Below are 20,821 nucleotides of genomic sequence, written 5' to 3' on the forward strand. Positions count from 1 at the left end.
TGTCTATTGACGTCTCCATAGCAACACATGCTTATTTCATGCACTTCTCAACGTAAGGTGAAATAATTTTTGAATGTTTTGTTAACTTTATCAGTGCATGGACTTGTTTTCTAGATAGCTGCTCTCTGTAGCGATACAACTGGAGCTCTATTCTTGTTGCCTTCGGTGGTCAATCTAGGGTTCATAGTCAGATATGGAATGTTAAATATTTTAATTTGTGCAGCATCAAGATAACCAGATAGACTGACACACACTTTAACTATTTTGGTTTCGTGAATTTATCGTAATGCAAATCCAATGATCATTTGAGAAAGCAGCATTTTTACTTTTCTCAAAGATAATTTGAATGTCATCACTGGATTGCAGAATAAAATTCTAACAGTTGCAAAAAAAATTGTATGATCACATTAAGAACAACTTTTGTCCTGTATGACTATTAAAGACATTTTGTCCATCAAAAATATTTTGTCTAATATGACCACATAAAGAACAAATTTTGTCCTGTATGATCATTAAAGACATTTTGTTCATCAAAAATATTTTGTCTAATATGACCACATAAAGAACAAATTTTGTCCTGTATGACCATTAAAGACATTTTGTTCATCAAAAATATTTTGTCCATCAAAAATATTTTGTCTAATATGACCACATAAAGAACAAATTTTGTCCTGTGACCATTAAATACATTTTGTCCATAAAAAATATTTTGTTTAATATGACTACATAAAGAACAAATTTTGTCCTGTGACCATTAAATACATTTTTTTTCATTTGGTCCATTAAATACATAAAGAACAAATTTTGACCATTAAAGACATTTTGTTCATCAAAAAATATTTTGTCTAATATGACCACATAAAGAACAAATTTTGTCCTGTATGACCATTAAAGACATTTTGTCCATCAAAAATAATATTTTATCCATTATGACCAAATTAAGAACGCAATTTGTTTTATTATACATTAATATTCAAATAGTACGCTGTGAAATATTAGCATCTCTAAATATCGACAATAATCGATATGAAGAGATATTACAGATCTATAAAAAGACTTCTTGTAGTTGACACGCGTTGCTAAATAGAGCGTTGGCAATTAGACGTAAAGGTTGGGCAGCTATAGTTTTTCCCTATAAAGCTATAGGGAAAAACTACGGATTTGAATATTATAGTAACAAGTACGTGATAAATCCCTTACCAGAACAAATAAGTTCGAATATACTGGAGAATTCGAATATAATTTCTTAACAGAAAAATTACAGAAAAGAAAAAAAAAACATTTAATGGCATATTATGAACGACTAAACGTATTAGGATAACTTAATTAAATCGAGATTAAGTTGCATGTAATCTACTCATTAACTCAAAAGATAAATGATGTTCTTAGCCCCCCCCCCTCCACTCAAACATGAACATCAACACTTCTACGTGCATAAGAGATATCATCTAAAAGTAATATGCAAGTAAAAATCTTTAATATCACACCTATGTTTTCTCTGTGAAGCCACTATCTTAAAATACCTAATCATCTTTCTGAAGTAGGGCTCATTTAGATAGCAATTTTATTTGGTTAGTAACATCTCATACCCCAGCCGGCCTGGTTGGCCGACTGGTTAGCTCATCGGTCTCCAGCTAAATCCGCTCACAAACATCCTATCTTGGGCATGGTTTTTGTGATTGTTCTTCACGCATAAATAAAAATATAGATGGGCGGTTTTTCAACGGAGAGTTAGCCGGTCTCTTAGGGTAGTGGAAACTAACTTAGTTTCCCTAAGTTAGTTCATCTTGAAGAACAGAATAAGCCATAAGAACACGCAATGAACAGAAATAAAAAATAGGCTTCATTAGCTTCAGCCTTAACTCCAAAACATCATCTGCCTTTCTTGTTATACAACAGGTTCTTTAGTGGGAAGTTCTACCACCTCGAGCTTTGTGCTTTCACTCGCTCTTTTGTTATTTGCTCACAATCGTATTAAGAAACACAGCGTCTACAAAATCAACCAGCACTCACCACAATTCCAGTGGAGGATATTCTAGTGAACTTCAATGTTCATAAAATTCAATCCTATCTTATTGCTCGTATGAAATAATTTTCAGAGTTGGATCCAGACAGTACTCACATATCTAGGAAAGAACTTGATTAAAAAAGAAAGTATACATACAGTAGTAAATAGCTACTGTTTTAAATATTAAGTAGGCATGCAATGCGCTTTCAAATTTTATTTAAGTTTTGAAAATTATCGGTAGCTAGTAAAGTGATATTCGGCTAGGAGATGCCTTGGCACTGTAATATTTGAAAACTGTGAATTCAGAAAACGTCAGTTTTTTGGGTATGCCACTATACTGATGTAAATTTCACGCAGATATTAAAAACACGATGTCCAAGCTTTCGGACTACCAATTTATTTTTTCATGGTCCATATTATTAAAAAAAAAGAGAAAAAGTCAATCTTTGAGGTCTCGAGCTCTTTACAACGGCATTTTTCCTAAACATCAACTCGATATGATATTTCAGCAGACGTTTTTATTTTCTTTTATCAATTAGTATTTAATAATCGCAGGCAATGCTAAAATTACATTTAAATTTAAGCACTCAAAATGACACTACTTTTTCCGCATTACTCCTATTAGAAACGAGAATAAAACAACGAAACACGTGTAGTGTATTTAGTATTTATAGCAAATTTCGGTGTGTTTATCGAGAATGTTCACTCATTCATTCTTCTCCTCCTCCTCCTCTCTATCATTGATTTAGGCTAAATGTCCTGTTCCAGTACACATCCTCTTCTTCTTTTCCTATCACCAATTTACAATGTGTCCTATTCCTATCGAATTTATCATTATTATCCTCCTCTTCTTCTTCTTCTTCTTCATCCTATCATTGATTTAAGCTAAATTTCCTATTCCTGTTATCATCATCTTTTCTATCACTGATTTAGGCCAAGTGTCCTGTTAGTGTTCATCGTCATCTATTATCACTGATAATAAGATGACCAAATGTACTGTTCCGGTTCATCATCTTCTTCCCGTCACTCATTTAGGCCAAGTGCCCTGTTAGCATTCACATTATCCAGTTCTTATTTTTCCTCTTCTTCGTCTTCTTCCTATCATTGATTTAAGCCAAATATGCTGTATCCGTTCATCATTATTTTATTCTTTTTATCACTGATTTACACCGTGTCCCGTTCCAATTACTGTCCACCATTATTATCTTTTTTTTCTTCTTCCCATCATTCATTTATGCCAAATGTCGTGTTCCTACTCATCATCCTGTTTTTCTTCCTATCGTTGAATTAGGCCAAGTATCCTGTGCTTGGTAACATTTATCATCATTACTTCTGCACTGATTTAGGCCAACTGTCCTGCCCCAGTTCATCACCTTCTTCCTATTATCGTTCATTAAGGCAAGTGTCCTATTCCTGTTGACATCCACCATTTAGGCAAAATGTCCTGTTTGTCTTCGAATCATTGATTCAGGCCAAGTGTCATGTTCCTGTTAACATTTCATTATCCTCTTCTTTTAATTTTTTTCTTCTTTCTATCAGTGATTTAGCCAAAAGTCCCATTCCAAATGTCAAATTCCCATTAATGCTCCTCCTCCTTGTTCCTATCACTGATTTAGGCCAAGTGTCCTGTAAATGTTCATCACCCTTATTCACATTTTTGTACTTCTTCCTAAAAGTGATTTATGCCAAGTATCCTGTTCCTGTTCATATTTATATTTATCTCTTCTTATTTTCTTATTCCAGTTACTGATTTAGACCTCGTGTCCTGTTCCTGTTAACTTCCATCATTATGCACTTTATTTGTTGTTGTTCTTCTTCCTATCAGTCATTTAGGCCATATATCTTGTTCCTATTAACATTCATCATCTTATGTTACTCCCTATTCGTTACAATCGTCGTCTTCTTCGTCGTCGTCGTCCTGTAACTGATTTGGATCAAGTGAGAAGTTCCGAACGTAAACATTGTAAAAATGTTTTGCGCTCGTAACCCTCAGAATTTAAATATTATTAGCGGGTCTACTAAACATACGATCAAGCTTTTTTTATTATTATTATATGACATAAGGAAATTTACAAAATGCAAAACTAAAATAATTATTGCATAAAAAGAATATTTAAACAGAACATTATAGAAATGGTTTCGATTTTCAAGATATACTCAAAATTGTGCTCCCTGACCTATCTCCTTTAAGGAAAATGGAGAAAAAAGTATTTTATCCAGGAATGCAAGCTTGCCTCAGCTGCTCTTAAGAGAGGGATCCGGAGCCATGAAAGCTCATATCACTCATTGACATCCTCGGTTCTCGAATATTTTCCAGGGATCCCTAAATGACAGAGCGAAAATCTAACTATGGACCGCAACATGAGATACAAGAGATTTTTTCTAACTTTACTTTTTTTTCCGTTTTAAATGGACTATTGAACCACTTACTCCTGATTATTTTTTCATTTCAATAGAAGTTCAAGAGAAAACTCCATCCTCGTTCTACAGAAGGCATATCTAGCGTATCCATTATTATTGCTGTTCTTATTTCTACACTGGGTTAATAGTTGCAATCAAAGAATAAATAAATAAAAAAACGTAACAAAAAATACTATAATGACGTGTTTGACAAGTGTGGTAGCTAGAATAGGTCAAAGGCTAAGAATCGATTAAATATCGATATAAAATATGACATGTCTCTAACAGTACCGTTTCATATTTCAACCAAGGCGATTTTTCCGGTTTCATAAATTGTATTTGTATTGCTCCTAGCAATCCTATGACAATTGTTACTATTGTTACTCCCTGGTTCCAAATTCATTGAAAATTCCGTCTCTAAGACTTTATATTTTATCAATTTTTCATGCATTTTTTTCTTCTGCTGTATTCAACTATTTTCTGGTATAGCACGTCAACAAACTACACACTTACTGCTCGCTTATAGTAACGTTCAGCACACTGTGTCCCAAATATCCACCAGTCTAAATTTTAAACTAATATAGTATTTTAGTATTTTCATTTTCGATAACGTTTTCTGTATGTTCCCAAAGGACTTTACAAGTTAGGAAACGTTATTGAAAATGAAAATATTAAAATATTCGATGGTTATTTAGACCGCAATTCCCACCAAACAACCATCCAACTAGTTCAAGTCTTCTTAAACCAGTCAAATGTTCAACGTTCATCTAAACAGAATTTTGACTTTGGCTGCAGAATTCACAAATTCAAACTTCGATATAAAAGTTCTCGAATTCGACGATTTTGGAACCCTCATTGTAAACAATATAAAAGGGGAATTGAAGAAAGGCGTCATGCATAATTATATCTTAATAGAAGAACATTTTTATTAAATTATATATTTTATATAATTTAATAAAACTGCCGATCCAGTTTTTGCTGATAACGATATCAGCAAAACCTAGATGGATCCGCTGAAATAATCAAAGGTGGAAATATATAAATAAATAAATTTGTTTAGGTCAGGAAGGAAAATTTTGATAATTACTGCTTCTGATTGATTAAGCACTAGTTTATCCATGTAAACATGTAAACGAATAAATACAAAGACTATCATCAAGGCCAACACAACTACTTCATGCCATTATAAATGGTTCTCGTACTAGGCAATTCGTATTTTGTTGGAAAAAAAAATAGAACGCTTTTGTTTGTACAAAGGGCAGCCAACTAAAAAAATGTTTTATGAGAGATCTGATAACGTAAAACTTTCGGGAACTCATCTGTATAAAGGAGGAGGAAGTATGGGTTGAAAACAAAGGGACACGACACCTCTCGCTGCCTTAAACACTTCTGCAAATTGCCTGTCATCAGTCTTGTTTTGCGCCAACTTTACGAGGACTCTCATCAGAGGTCATTGCGCTTTATGCAGCTTAGATCCCCCCCCCCTACCACCACTATTCCTCGCTCTAGGTGTCAACAACAAGATGGGTAAGGGATTCAAAGTGGGGGATGTGTGGGTCGCCTTCTATTCAATCCTATTTAAAAACTACAGCAGGGAGAAGAGTGGAGAGAGCATTTCCTGTTCTGAGTGTTATCTGGGGCACGGTCACTCTAAATTTCCTGGTCACTTATTGCCCACTTACACTAATAGCAGCTGATGACCACTTCACTCTACAAACAAGCTATCCAGCAGTGGCTACTAAATGTTTTTTCATGGCTTTATTCATATCGTATTTCCTTAGAATGCAACCAAGATAAAAAGGTTATAGTTGGCTTAATGGAGGTTTTTTTTTTTCATTTATTGTATTTCTCTGTCACTCCATCTATATGTGGGTGTAATACCCATTTTCTATCACACTACTTCTCTTCTATCTTTTCTGTCTTTTATTTCTCTCTCTCTCTCTCTCTCTCTCAAGTAGTTTGTCTTTCTATTTTATATGGGCATATATATATATTATTTTATATTAGTACATATAAATTAAGCAGTGGCGTAGCTAGAGCTTTTGCCCCCTGGGGAGGTTCTTGAGTTTGCCGCCTTTCTCAATATACATCAAAAATACCACAAAAAATCAAAACGACGTAGAGGGAAATAAATTAAAACACTATGCTAATATTTATTTTAGTTGTAAGTATAGTTATTAAAAACTAATTATTAATTAAGTAATAAAAATTACTTAGTTAACATAAATAAAAGAATTGTCGAAAAATAGAATTGTGTCTCACGTGAAAAGTGCCGCCCGGAGCGGACCCCCCCCCCCCCCATAGCTACGCCAATGAAATTAAGTAACACTATTTTTCAATCTTTTAAATACCCACCTTTATCCATTATCTGATAGAATTTCTCCTTTCCCCTCACTCTAAATATTTTTTTTCACTTTTTCTCTTTTTTTTTTCATTTTTTTGAGTTTGATCTTTTAAACGAAGATAAATTGGAGCACTGAGCAAGTTAGTTCCTAATATTCGTTCTGCATTTGATACGTTATAGCTTTATTAATATTCAGGAATTACTTTATATTAGTACGGAATTTGCCTTGTCGCGTATTTCCGCACGATACAAGTCACTTATTTAAAAATGTAAGCAAATACGGAAAGGAATATATGCTAAAGGTAAACTTGGTTTGAATGATAGTTTTACAGTCACTGTTATGCATTGTGTGTGTGTGTGTGTGCGTGTGTGTGCGTGCGTGCGTGTTTATAACGCTATGGATTATGGGTACGTTCACTGGCATCTAGTGCTCAGAACAGGAAACAGAAAAGATAGTCAGTCTCTTTCTCGCAGGTGTTATAAGTAGAGCTTATATTCTACCCCCCCCCCTCCTTTGTGACTTCCCTAGTTGAGCTAATTCGTGCGGTAGATGATCCGAAAAAATGTATCGAGTACTCCGCCATCTGAAATTCATACCCGGACATCGATATCATCCCATCTCCGTCAACTGACCTGACAGGAGCTGCAAAGCAAGGGAGTACGTAGAGCAAAATGTAGGTTGCAGTATCGGCAGCTGACGTTGAAACCTGGGTAGAAAAACCACCCCTGAATCCTGGTTTGGACAAGCTTCTTACACAACGCCCGAGGGTTCAAATACCTACCAGGCGAGCGCCCAAGTCCTCCTTTTGCAGGCTATCCCGACAGCCGTTGAGAGGCTTTGCTAGTTGTTCTTACCGCTCGACGGAGCCAGTCGACCAGGGAACGCTGACGGAGTAGGAGCTCTTCTGAATAGTGATTCTGGTGCCGGGACGATTTGCGTCTCCTGATGGCCTTTGTTCTGCCCTGTTCGTCGAACTAGGGTTACGTGTAAGCTCGCGCCGATACTGAAAAAAAAAAAAAAAAAAAAAAAAATGTGGATTTTGAAAGGATTGTGTGTGTTGCTTTCTTTACGAGCTTACGGAATTGCACAGACAACCGTAGAAAATTTGACGGAGAGTACTATGAACGTAGAAACAACCGAACTACTTACAACAGTCACTATAGCAACTACGGAGCATGATAATATTACGAAACTGTCGGAACTACCTTCCACAACCGAAGATGTGAATTCTTCTCTTTCATCGTCGTCAGTTGTTTTCGAGTCGCCTGATCGGCAAGAAACAACTTTAAGTGAGCACATGAGTACGCAGACTACCCTACTAACTACGGAGACATCTACAAAAGTGATCGCGGGTGAGTCGGAGGTTACCATGACAACCGAACCCCCGAGTGAACAGCAAAATCACGAACAAACCACCACCGTGCGTTTTGTGGAAGACGGTCGACAAGAAAAAAAGCTCACCCTGGATGAGGAAGTGAAGCCGGAAAAATCTTTTTGTGAATGTGATCCCATTATGGGACAGTCCGGAGATCTTGTCCCTTGTGTTGGTGACAGGACGATGATGGATCCCGAATGTCATTGTCGGCATATTTGTGTTCGTCAAGCGGGGCAGTCATGTTCTCCTACGCAACCGTGTGACACCGAATTTGGACTGCACTGTGATGATAACACACGAATTTGTCAAGGTAAAAGGTCTTAAAAAAAAACTTCCTTAAATATTGAACTATTTATTCATAAGATAAGTTTTGAGTTATTTAGACAGGCAAATAATTAGTAGATGATAAAATACGAACAGTTATATTACTTCGGCTATTCTTCAACATCTGTTGCCTAGGTAACCATCACTTGAGTCACTTTTTTCTATAATGTATTTTTTGGAAGGTAAACAAATATATGAGTAAATATTACCGCTCTTAACTTACAAACTTGTAAGTTTTATTTATTTATTTATTTTTACTTCGGATATCGGACTTGCAATGATTGCGATATTCTCATACTTATAGTTTAATCCCCTGTTTGTTCTAGTATTGCACTGTGAAGGTCGGATTTTCTATATATTAGTTATAATGCACATTATAAATTTGACTAGCTATCGCTAAAAATCTCAGTTACCATCGAGTTATTTACCAGTTGTCTTCAAAAGTGGACTGAATCCTTTCTAAAGAGGAAAGATACATTCCTTAAAGATTTCTCAAAACTTAAAACACAGTTTTAGCACTTTAAAAAAACTCTATTAACGGTACTGAATATTAAGGATATTCAGTCTCTCTCTCTCTCTCTCTCTCTCTCTCTCTCTCTCTCTCTCTCTCTCTCTCTCTCTGTTTCTTATATTAATATAATCATCAGAATTCTTTTACGTATTATATGCTTTAAACTATTTTCATGATGACTTTCAATTGACTCCTCATTATATTATAATCTGAGGTTAAACATTTAATTTTTAAACTAAACTCTGTGAACGCACTTATTTCAAAGCCATTCATAATTTATTTCTAACTGCAAGTCTTAACATACACACAACGAAGTCTAAACTATTTCCTTTTTTCTGTTGTCTTCATTCTGGTTATGATTACAGACTAATTCCGTTCTTCTATTGTCTTGCACTTTATTTTGATCAATAGCATTTATCTATTTCAGTTATTGTTTTTTTTTTTATTGGCATTTAACTGTATATTTCATCGAAAATCTTAAGGATAGATTTCTTAATTTTTTATTCCTCTTTGTTCTGACGTTTTTCTGACTCGATTATTTCTTTCATCGATCAGTATTCCCTTAATCGCTTTAAACGATCAGAAATCATTATGTCCCAATAGCAAAAAAGATTTTCAAAAAATGGAAGACAAGAGAATACTAATATTGTAAAAGATTCTAATGATCAGAATTCCAGAAAAAAAAAAATTATTTCAAAGTTTTCATTTAATACTTTTTTTTTTAACTACTGATTGCAAAGAAACAAGAGGGCCTTCTCGACCTTATATTTAATTCCACTTGGAATAGTTTTAGAGCGTCACCCTTTAATTTATTCAAACAGCTGGAAGATAAATGACGTACCCTATTAAGAGATAATGTTCATTTAATTCCTGGTTTCTGTCTTTCGAACTCTGGAAATCAAAGTACAAAATCTTAATACTCTAAAGTGAATCAATTAAACCATTAACTTCTAGTATATAAGAAAAAATAAATAAACGCATCTTATTGGACTGTGATCACCGAAGCATGCACCGCTTCTGGGATGTCGCTACCCTGCGGTACTTCAAGCAGAGCTCCAATAACCACAAACAGGTTTCTGTGTGTGTGTGTGTGTGTGTGTGTGTGTGTGTGTGTGTGTGTGTGTGTGTGTGTGTGTGTGTGTGTGTGTGTGTGTGTGTGTGTGTGTGTGTGCAGACAGTTCGACAACACTTGCAGACCTTCCTCTCCACTTCTATATGAATGTGTAGGTTATTTTGCGGATACCTAAACTGTGATAATCTAGCCGGAAATAATACTGTTGGTATTGTTTAGATGCTGATTCAATCTTCGTATGAGTGTGTGTGTGTGTGTGTAAGAATTGTCTCTTAATAAAGTGTATATAATTAAAAATTTATCACTGTATCAAATTCTATTCATATGTCGTCTAAATCCCTTATGTTTTTATCTCTTTCCAATCAACATTGATCTTTAAACGTTAGAATGGAAGGACATATACAGAGATTCTTTGATGTAAAATCAATCGTACAGTATAATATAATAATCATCTGTACAGAATAAAGAACTCACATAATCCCTTGGAAGGGATTATCTGAGCTCTTTATTCTATACAGATGATGTAATAATTGTCGTACAAGTCTTGAGCCAAATTAAATAATTACTGCCACAAATTTAGTACGAAAATCAACAGTTTTAAAAGAGTAAAGCTGTGAAAATAGACCAACTGTATTTTCAGGAGAAAATCTATAGAACAAGTAAAACATTTCGGATACTGAGGTATAATTTTTTTTAGTAACGATAGGCAATTAAATATGGAAACAAGATAAATAGAATAAGTAAGGAGGAAAGTCATGTATGTTGCGTAAGAGATAAATGAGTCGAAACATGAAACTAGTAGTACACAACACAGCTTTCGAATTAGTCTTAACTTGAATCTGAGAGAATTAAAACAGTTGATCATCACAGAAATGAGAGGTTGAGGAAATTCGAGGAGGAATTGGAAGATGCATTGATGCCAGAATCGCATTATAAATGAAGATAATAGAAAGGAACTGAACACTAATTTCATGGTTCGGTGCAAGACCACAGCCCTGCATATTGGAGGGCTGAAGTGGCATGAAAACGTTTTTCCATGGAAAAAGTTCCAAAAATAAAAATTAATAAAAAATAGAATTATAGAAATAATTCTATAATAAATTTCTATTCTATAATCTCATCTTCTTTTTATCCTCTTTTATCTTGCGGTGTCGAGGACTTCAAACTGTTCACAGGATAGGGTGGTCAGCCTTACACCCCGGTGTATCCTATGTGGGATGAAAATCCCCAGGATAAACTGGAAAAAAAAAAACCGTACTGTCCACCCAAGACCGGCTAACTTGTCTATGGCTGAGGAAGACCCTTCAACTTCTCACGTCACCGACGGGAATCGAACCTAGGACACTCCTTCCCGAGGCATATAGTTGCGAAGCGCACAGCCACTGGCTAACCGCGCGGACTCTAGTCTATAATATTATAATAATTTATAAAAATAATAAATATGAAGTTTTTTTATAGAAATAAAAAAATCCATAGTCTACTCACGATACTAATTTGCTATAGTCATATTATCTTTCATGAGTCGGAACCATGTAAAAAATGCATGCAGGAATGAGTGAAAATAACTAATTAAAGGGTGTCTTCTCTTTAACAAAGGGAAGAGGAAAGGATAGTAAAACGTGACTGATAGTAGCAAAAAGACCCAGAGGTAGTCCAATATATCGGTGGATTGATACAATGGTATGCAATATAGCTCATCGTAAACACTGACAATTGACCATTCCAGAAGAAAACTTATCAAAAATTAGTCATTGAATATTAATAGTGTTTGAATTTCATAATATCTGGTACGCCCTTTAATGATAAAAATTATATATAAGCTATCACCATCAATATTACAATTACTGATAGATTAGGTAATAGCAAGGGATGAGAGGAGAACAGATTAAAAAGTTGTTAATATTTCTGCATTTCCATGATCTCCTTTAAACCCTGGTGCAAACAGGTAATATCACCCGTCATCCTTGCAGGCCGATCCCCTCTTGACCGACAAGGTCTTAAAACCCAGAATCAAGAATTTCCAGTTTCTGCCCATGGTTCGTACTAATTTCTTTTTGTAGGTTATTTAAAGAAACCAAACCTTGCAGTTACCTGTTGGCTTCGTTTTTCCGAGCCTATGACATGCGATTTAGATATTTAACCACGTATACAATGATCCAATTTTCTTTTTTTTTTTTTTTTGAAACTTTGGACAACAAATTCGGAAAATGGTACAATTTTATAATTGTTCATCCTATTCATTTCTGTCTCCTTTTATATTTTTCATCGTAATGACTATAAAGATTTAAGTTGGATTTTTTTTTTAGATTTTTATTTTATTTTTAGTATTATTTATTTCGTTTTTTTTTTTTAATTTTTGAGATTGTCCAACTATTATTCATGAAACTAAATCACTCGACTACTGAAAAAGGGGGCGAAAAGTCGGTTTTAAGTTTTGAAAACCAACGAAAGGTAAACCTACTCACTCAGGTAGCCCAACTTAAAAAAATCGTCGAAATCGTCAGAAAGTTGATTATTCTAAGAAAAATTAAAATAAAGAAAATGACAAATTGATACAGACAGATGTTCAATATTAATCAATCTTTTCATCCAATTTCTTTCATTTGTAAATTTTTACGTGATATCATCTTTGTTCTTTTTTATGTCACGAAAGATTTATTGCAAAAAAAAAAAAAAGTAAGAAAGGGAGAAGTGAAATTTACACCTTAAGTACATTGGTCACCAGGTGCGCATGTTGCGTGTCACTCCAATGGCAACTTACAAGCAGAAAGCTTTTTTTTATATATATCTACAACCGATGTCATGAGTTTGTGAAGCGAATCTAATTCCAAATCACTGCAGAATATGCGGTCCTCATCTTTAGTGTTTTTTGTCCTACTTATCTTTTATTTTATGATTAATTTTATAATTTGCATAAGCCATTATCACGGACTGTACAAAGATATAAGCAACCAGTCTCCGAGGTTGAATGCATGTCTAATAGACTTTGCTGAGTTGTGGGATTTTAATGAATCGTGGGATTAAAAAAAAAAACAGACTTCAATGTGTGAAATATCGATTAACTGGAACAAGGCCCCCCCCCTAAAACCTAACCACATCATTGGTGTGTGTGTGTGGGGGGGGGTGAACTTAAAGACAAAATTACACACATGACCAATAGGTTATATAACATACTTATAATCAAGTACTTTAAGGATCTTTGTTAAAAGCCATTACAGTCCCAATAATAGCAGTTCGCAAAAATAATTATTTTCAGTGATTAGAAACAAACAAAAAAAAACCCTTAAAATCTTTTAATTTACGTACAATTTACCATTATGCAATCCCACACCCATAATGAATATCAAATCGTTTTTTTTCCCTATATATATATATATATATATATATATATATATACATACTACTTATGAAATAAGTAAGAAGAACAGAACAAAGAATAATCATTCTTATTTCTATACCAGGATGAGGAAAGCATTCACTGCAGTTAATATGTAATTGTCGAACAAAAGTATGCTTCTCACTGTTGGTAAATCCCACCCAGCTATTTGCCTTTCGATAAGGGTGGGACAAACCCAGACTAACGTGGAATCTATGTATGTAGGGCAGAACGCAAGCTTAATGCCAAAGGTGACGTGGAAAGGTCTAATTTCTCCTCCCTGTTAAATAGAAAACTAGTGAAAGGCGAAAACACATTAAGCCAGCCCTAAACAGTCACAAAAGCAGTTACCTCGATAACCATTTCTTATCTTTCAACACACTTCGTTTATTGATTTAGATAAAGTTTTTACAATCTTATCTAGATTTTTATCTTATTTTTTATTGAAAGTAAAATTTTTTAAACCGAATTAATGATGTGAGCTGTTCAAGAATAGCTTTTCAAAATCTGCATTCTTAGAATTGATAAATATATTAGTACGTTGCCTGTAGAACACTAGCACACGTCACTAATGTAGGCGCCCTCTATCGTATGAAACTACTCGAAGAGTAAACTGGACAGTTTTATTTTTCCTTCAAGGTCAAGAAATAGATTATTATAAGAATTGAAGAGAGGACCAATGACCAAAAAAAAAGTTTCTTGGAGTAAGGTACCTCAACATTTTTGACAACACCCAAATCTAGAAACTAATAAGATATCAGGTCAATATATATATATCGAATTGGACAGTATTTATCAAGAGAAAATATTGGGTGAATATAAATATTACAACTAGCTAGCTGCGCCAGTATATGCTATCGTAACACACAACATGAAATTTCTTTTTCGTCTTTTCCATACTAGGATAGGTTAATCCCAGGTTAGGGATTATTGGTTTAATGCAACCAGTTTGTCAGTCTTACTACATCCTCTAAGGTTGCATATGTTACTTCCGAAAATTATGCGTTCTTTGACTTTGGATATTATAGAGAATAAATATTCCAAGATGAGTTGGGAAGGACTGCTTGCAATAATAGTTCTCAAGCAACCAATGCTATAAGAATCGCATGTATTCTTCTAGCTTTTGCTTTTGAGTTAGTTTCAATGAGAAACAGGTATAGGTTTCTCATCAGTCACTGATCAATTTGCTTAACATGTTTAACCTGATCGGTGTTTGATGGAAAGGGGGGGGGTAGTGGGTATAAGGCGATTAATTATAGAACGTTCCGCTTTGAGTGGCAGCCGAGGAAAATGAACGATCAGCCTTAACAAGTTTCACTTTGAGGCCAAGCGAGAATATTACTTGTACAGCTGGCATTATCCACCTGGTGTGTTATTATTGTAACTTTTGTTGACCTATAAGTTTCTATCATAACTCGAACGTATCTGCTTGATCGATATCCGATCGGTTGCAAGTAACGGTTGAAATAACGGCTTTATTAAAATTGTTTGTAGGCGTAAAGTGCTCTAGAGATAATACCATATAATTAGGTGAATATACAGCTAAGATAGGGTCACGTGATTTGGCTTTTTCCGACTTGGTAGTCTATTCTTGATCAGATGGTGTTTATTCCTTGCACTCATGCGTATCAAGATGGCGATTAAATAAAGAAAATAACAATGAAAATTCAACGAAATGCAACAAAGTATTTTAAAAATGTTGCTGGAAAATATTTAAAAAAATTATTTAAATAGTTCTTTTTTTTTTTCACTTTTTGTTCCGTTCTTGTCTTACGATGACACACAAGCTATTTTTAGAGAAAAAAAAATAAACAGACTTGGGAGTTCTCCCAATATAACGTCTCACCTTCCTTTTCTTTTGTTCGCCCAGCAGACGTCAATGCCCGCCCTTAGGAGTGACACGGAAGAAAGGAAATCACCCCCAAGGACGATCTTTCAGATTTAACCACTGACCCAGAAACAGATCATATGGCGATGATGGCAAAGAAAGCATCAAGGTTGTAGGAAATACGGTTTGTAAAATAATAACAATTTCCCTCACTGACAAATTCCAAGTATCCTCCCAAATTTCAGTATCCACGTTGACTATTATGGTATACAAGTATTGTTTCAATATAAATATAGCAACACTCACGCATGATAGCCATCTTGTGAAAACGACATTAAATTACTGGTTCTTGGGTTGCTATGACTACTAATTTTGCAACAATGGAAGAATGGAATGGAATCCCTGTGACGTCACGTATGTAACCTACATGTAAAAGAGAACTCTTTTCATACGAAATGGACAGGGAAGGAACACGTGCATATTATTATACTGTGGGTTTTTCAAGTTGTTCTTTGGGTATTGTGTTTGGAATGACTCGTTGCTTGTGACCTCTACGGAGAGAGAATGATAGGTTTAAGGAATTTCGGTTCTTGATCACTATTCAAAGGCTGAGTGAGAAAAGAATGGTAACGTCCTTAAGAGGTGGAATTCACTGTCCAGTTAGTCAACCCCCCTCTGTCTCTATTACCAAGTCTTTCTCTCTGAGCTGTGATGGATTAGCTTTCTTTTATTTTCGATTCGTTAGCCCATTTTTCTTCTTCCGTCATTTCTTGTTTTAACTTTACAAACGAACTATCATCGCATGTTACACGGATGAATGTCTAATGTCATTCGTTGGTTTGCGATATCCAGCCAGAACTGGCTCTTCCTTTATCTACTGACCCACTATTGAGACAACTAGAACAAGCAGGTCTGGCTTCTTTGGCCAATTAATATTCGTTTGATTAAAGAAACGGGTACGTTAACTCAGGGGCACCCACCTGTTCGTTTAGTGTATCACATATAAAAGGAACAGCAGTTCATTGATCTCCTATTTCTTAGATTAAATATAGCAAAATCTTTAATTACAATAGATTTTTGTTAATTTTTTTTATATTATCCGGAAGTGCGTATAAGGTCAATTAGCTTATGAAGTAATGAATTCACATTTAATACAAGATTGAGAATACTGATTTGACTGATGAAAGACCTTCATGAAAATGACATATTTATATGCCTTTCCGGGAGTCCGAATTTCTTATCCTTTCTGTAATTCCGGAAGTTCAAATTTCTCCCTCTTCCGCTTTTTAGCAAGTTCAATTTTCTTGCTCTTCTGCATTTCCAGAAGTTCAAATTTTACTCTTCAGCATTTCCAGAAGTTCAAATTTCTTACTCTTCAGCATTTCCGGAAGTTAAAATTTCTTACTCTTCAGCATTTCCGGAAGTTAAAATTTCTTACTCTTCAGCATTTCCGGAAGTTCAAACTTCTTGCTCTTTCTGTAATTCCAGTTCAAACTTGTTACTCTTCTGTAATTCAGGAAGATAAAATTCCTTACTCTTCTGTATATCCGGAAGTTCATATTTCTTAAAATTCAAATTTCTTGCTAATCGGTATTTCCAGATATTTCTCACTCTTCTACCTTTACAGACGTTTTCACATATCTTATTCTTTTGGATTACCAGAATTTCCAAGCTCATAATCGTTCCGGAAGTTCAAATTTTTTGCTACTTGGCAATTTCAAAAGTTCGTATGTTTCTAATCATAATTCTTCCGTAAATAATTTAAGTTTTCGATATGCACGACGAAGCTAAGATTTAGGTTTAGGAAGAAGAGAAGGGGGAAAGAAATCTCAGAATTTTTCTCTGGCTTCAATCTCAAACACGATTGGCTGATTGATCGTGTCCCTTTAAAGTGCAGGTATGCTTCAACGAGTTCCAACGGTAGTTCTCGTGTAACCTCGAATCTCCACGCGAGTTTTAGACGTCGCGTGTCACCTGTTAGACTGGTGAGGGATGTGGAACAATTTAACTTCGGCGAGCGGTGCACATGACACAGGAAGTCAGGAATAACTTTACAATGTGCGAGACGTTTCTTTGGGGGGTTTTGTAGCCTACAGGTCACTACACGGCTGCATACTTCCTGTTGATCGTAACCTTTGATCATTTTTATGGACTATGAGCAGACAATTTTGTTCAAATGGCGATTATCCCTGTTGTTAAAGTTCCTCAATGCACTAAGCTATCTCATTTTGTACTAGTGCATGTTTCTACTGTAAATACCAAGGCAGATCGACTTTAACCGTAGGCTGATGTTGAAGGCGTCATTAAACACTGTGCAAATATGAAATGCATTGAGCATGAATAGTTTGCATGTTGAACGGAGATTCCAAATTCTACATATAGTAATACATTTTGTGTATGTGGGTCCACGAGATATTTTAATACTATTATTATTCTACAGCTCCTAAGAGAGTCCAAAGACTCATCGAGGGAAGGACTCCTTTTAAATATCTACCATATCTCTCCTCCTCTCCTCGAAGTTTTTTGCAGTTAACTCCAGGTGTTGCTATGCCATTTATTTTGACATGGTCTGGGATCTTCCGAATGAAATGCTTAAGACAACTTTCATTTAATCTGGAACCGACAGGACACTATTAAGGAAGAACACGTGATTTATGATTGGCAAGACCATTGGTTCAAATCTCATCTGAAACGAAGATGGCAATTTTTTTTACCTCCCTTGCAAAAAAAAAAAAAAAAAAGTGAACACATACGGGCGCGAATAAATACGCTAAACAATTACGGAAAAAATTGATAGAAAACTAATAGACATATTAAAAGATGTTTATTAGAATGCAGTTGCAGCAGTTAGAATAGGTGATGATTTGGGGAAATGGCTTAGAACAAGCAGAAGTACTAGACAGGGGGACTCAATATCACCAAGCATTTTCATCGCACATTTAGAAAGAGCAATGGACAAACTGAAGGAAGATGCAAAAGGAATATCGGTACAAGGAATGAGAATTAACAATGCGAGATTTGCAGATGACATTGCTATTATTGAAGAAGACGAAAGAGAACTACAAAAAACATTGAAAACTGTTAAATGAGGAAGGGAAGAGATTTGGACTTGTTATGGATTTGGAAAAAACGAAGACAAGGGTATTTGGTGAGAAGAACATGAAACAAAAGATATAAGTGGATGGAATTGATATAGAAAATGTAGAACGATTCACATATTTGGGAAGTAAACTGACGTATCACTTGGACTGTAAAAAAGAAATGAAGATCAGGATTGCAAAGGGAGAACAAATCCGAAGGCCATGGATAACATCTGGAAAAGTAAAGTGATCAGCCTCAAACAAAACTAAGAGTACTGGAAACATACATCTTCAGTGGTGTAATGTATGGATCTGAAACATAAGTAATAAATAAGGAATCAAGAAAAAGAATTTTGGCATTTGAAAGAACTTGTTACAGGAAGATTCTAAGAATAGGATGGGTACAGAAAATCACAAATGAAGAGCTCTATCGGAAGATACAACCAAAGCAGAATCTAATGCAGAAGATTATATAACAGAAGCTGAAATTATTTGGACACATCTGCAGAATGAGTGAGGACCGGAAGATAAAGACATTTATGTTTGGTATTTTGGATGGTTTAAACAGAAGAGGTAGACCATACAGAGAATGCATAGACGATATAAAGGACTGGTATGGAATGGATGTACAGAAACTGCAACACCGTGCACTGGACAAAGAAAGGTGGAAGAAGATAGTGAAGGAGGCATCGGACACCAACGGGCAGTGAGTCCATGGTTCGTGATAATGATGATGAATTACAGAAAAAAAGTGTGTGAAGTTTAAAAACAAAAACTAATTTTTTGCAGTGATGTTATCGCCAATGGTTAGGGTTTAATATATTATAAGCCGTAAGTATGTGAATCAAAAGGAATCTCCATAGCTTAAGTCGCTATTGAAATTGCCTTTTATTTGGAAGAAACCTGGTTCGAATCCCGTTTGTGTAGATCGAGAACCTTGATAAGTTTTTTTTTTTTTTTTTGAAAGTAAGTTAGTTAATCTCACACAGAAGTGGAAGAATTTGTTCATCTCACAAATTCGAGTTTTTGTTCCCACACAACAGACAAATCGACCAGAAAAACACATTAAGAGACACCTAGACAGACTTCACAGCCTTACTTGCCTCAAGATTAATTCCAAACAACCGAGAGTCTTGCATCAAACACTTATGCGCCATATATTCAAAAATGATACTCAGCTATTTAGTAACACGCATGCAGAGGCTATTTAATAATTAGAAAATTTCGTAATAGCAAACCTTTTGAGTAGGAGAAATATCCCTCTCCTTCTCTTTAGTATTATTTTTAAAAATTTTTATTCTTAAAATCAATATTTTTTTTTTCAAAAAAACAAACAAACATTTCTTTTGACTTTCCCGGTGATAACTTTTAACGATCAACTTCCCCTCTAGGATTTGTTGCGTTCTTTTAGTAAATAATAATAATAATAATAATAATAGCAATGGGCAATTAGTTCACTCTTAACTAATTTCGATTCTCTTCAAAAAAATTTCCTAATAAGGAAAAGGTTTCTCCCAATTCTTGTTTGAGGGGAATGTCACTGAAGCTGATAACCTGAAATCACGAACTAGAATACTAAGAAAATATTTGTTGCCATGAAAAGCAGGAGGAGGAATTGTCCGGTGATGATGTACAACTTCCTGAAAATGCCATGAAGCGTTTTATCAAGATGGTACCAATGACTTTCTTGAACTACATGTTGTTTAGGATTCACGCTTCTTAATCACTGAAAATACCGGTTCGATGGAGTCCTTGAGACAACCATAACAGAGGTCGACCCCAATTTACGAGCTGTGAAATACAAAAACACATTCTATTGTCCATTTTTCTTATCGAAAACTTGACGAATTTTAGATATAAATAGAGGGCTATTGTACTGAAATAAAGTTCGCATTTACTCCAGATAATATTTACTATCGTTTCGCTTTTTTGTTGTTTAGACACCTATCTCAATTTATGAAATGCATCCATAGAAGTAATATTCGTATCTAATCAGTTTAAATGAGGATAGGTTTGCTGTTTGTAAAAAGGGAAACAATTTTTGTGTTCAGGAAATTGCTCAAAGATTACACGTATTGAGAAAGGAGTGGAGTTACCGGACACGCATTCCTAAAAAAAAAAAAAATAAAAAATAATAATAAAATAAAATGTTTTAAGGCTACACTTGTGTAAATCAAAATGCGATAAGTTTTTGGCTAAACGTATTACTTGTGAAAAAATGCATAAAAGTGGGATATAACAAAATATTTATTTTTTAATATGATTCCAAAACTGTTTGATTCAGATATAGTTTATAATATACTGCTGGACCTTAGTCATGGGCGACAACGTCAATGCAAAAATTAGTTTATAAAGACGACTTCTTCAGACATTATTACTATTATTATTACTGTTAAAGTAATTATCCTGATTATCTGTTATTTATTATTATTTATTTATTCCCTGAATAAATGAAATGGGAGATTCTTTGATGTCTCTTAACGATCTTTCAGAGCCAACTTT

General features: G+C 34.7%; 1 protein-coding gene across 1 annotated transcript in view; it reads left to right on the plus strand.

Annotated features, from left to right (window-relative positions):
• Positions 1-7,873: 7,873 nt before the first annotated feature.
• The window catches only part of LOC150102385 (uncharacterized), a 112,184-nt gene continuing 99,236 nt past the window's right edge, over positions 7,874-20,821 (plus strand). Inside the window, exon 1 of the mRNA XM_090399569.1 lies at positions 7,874-8,438. Within this exon, the coding sequence (XP_090255695.1) occupies positions 7,874-8,438 (565 nt within the window). The remainder of the gene's footprint in view (positions 8,439-20,821) is intronic.

This window comes from Typopeltis vanoorti, chromosome 10 (assembly GCF_054136105.1).
Source record: "Typopeltis vanoorti isolate ZY-2024b chromosome 10, IOZ_Tvanoo_1.0, whole genome shotgun sequence".
Taxonomy (NCBI): domain Eukaryota; kingdom Metazoa; phylum Arthropoda; class Arachnida; order Uropygi; family Thelyphonidae; genus Typopeltis; species Typopeltis vanoorti.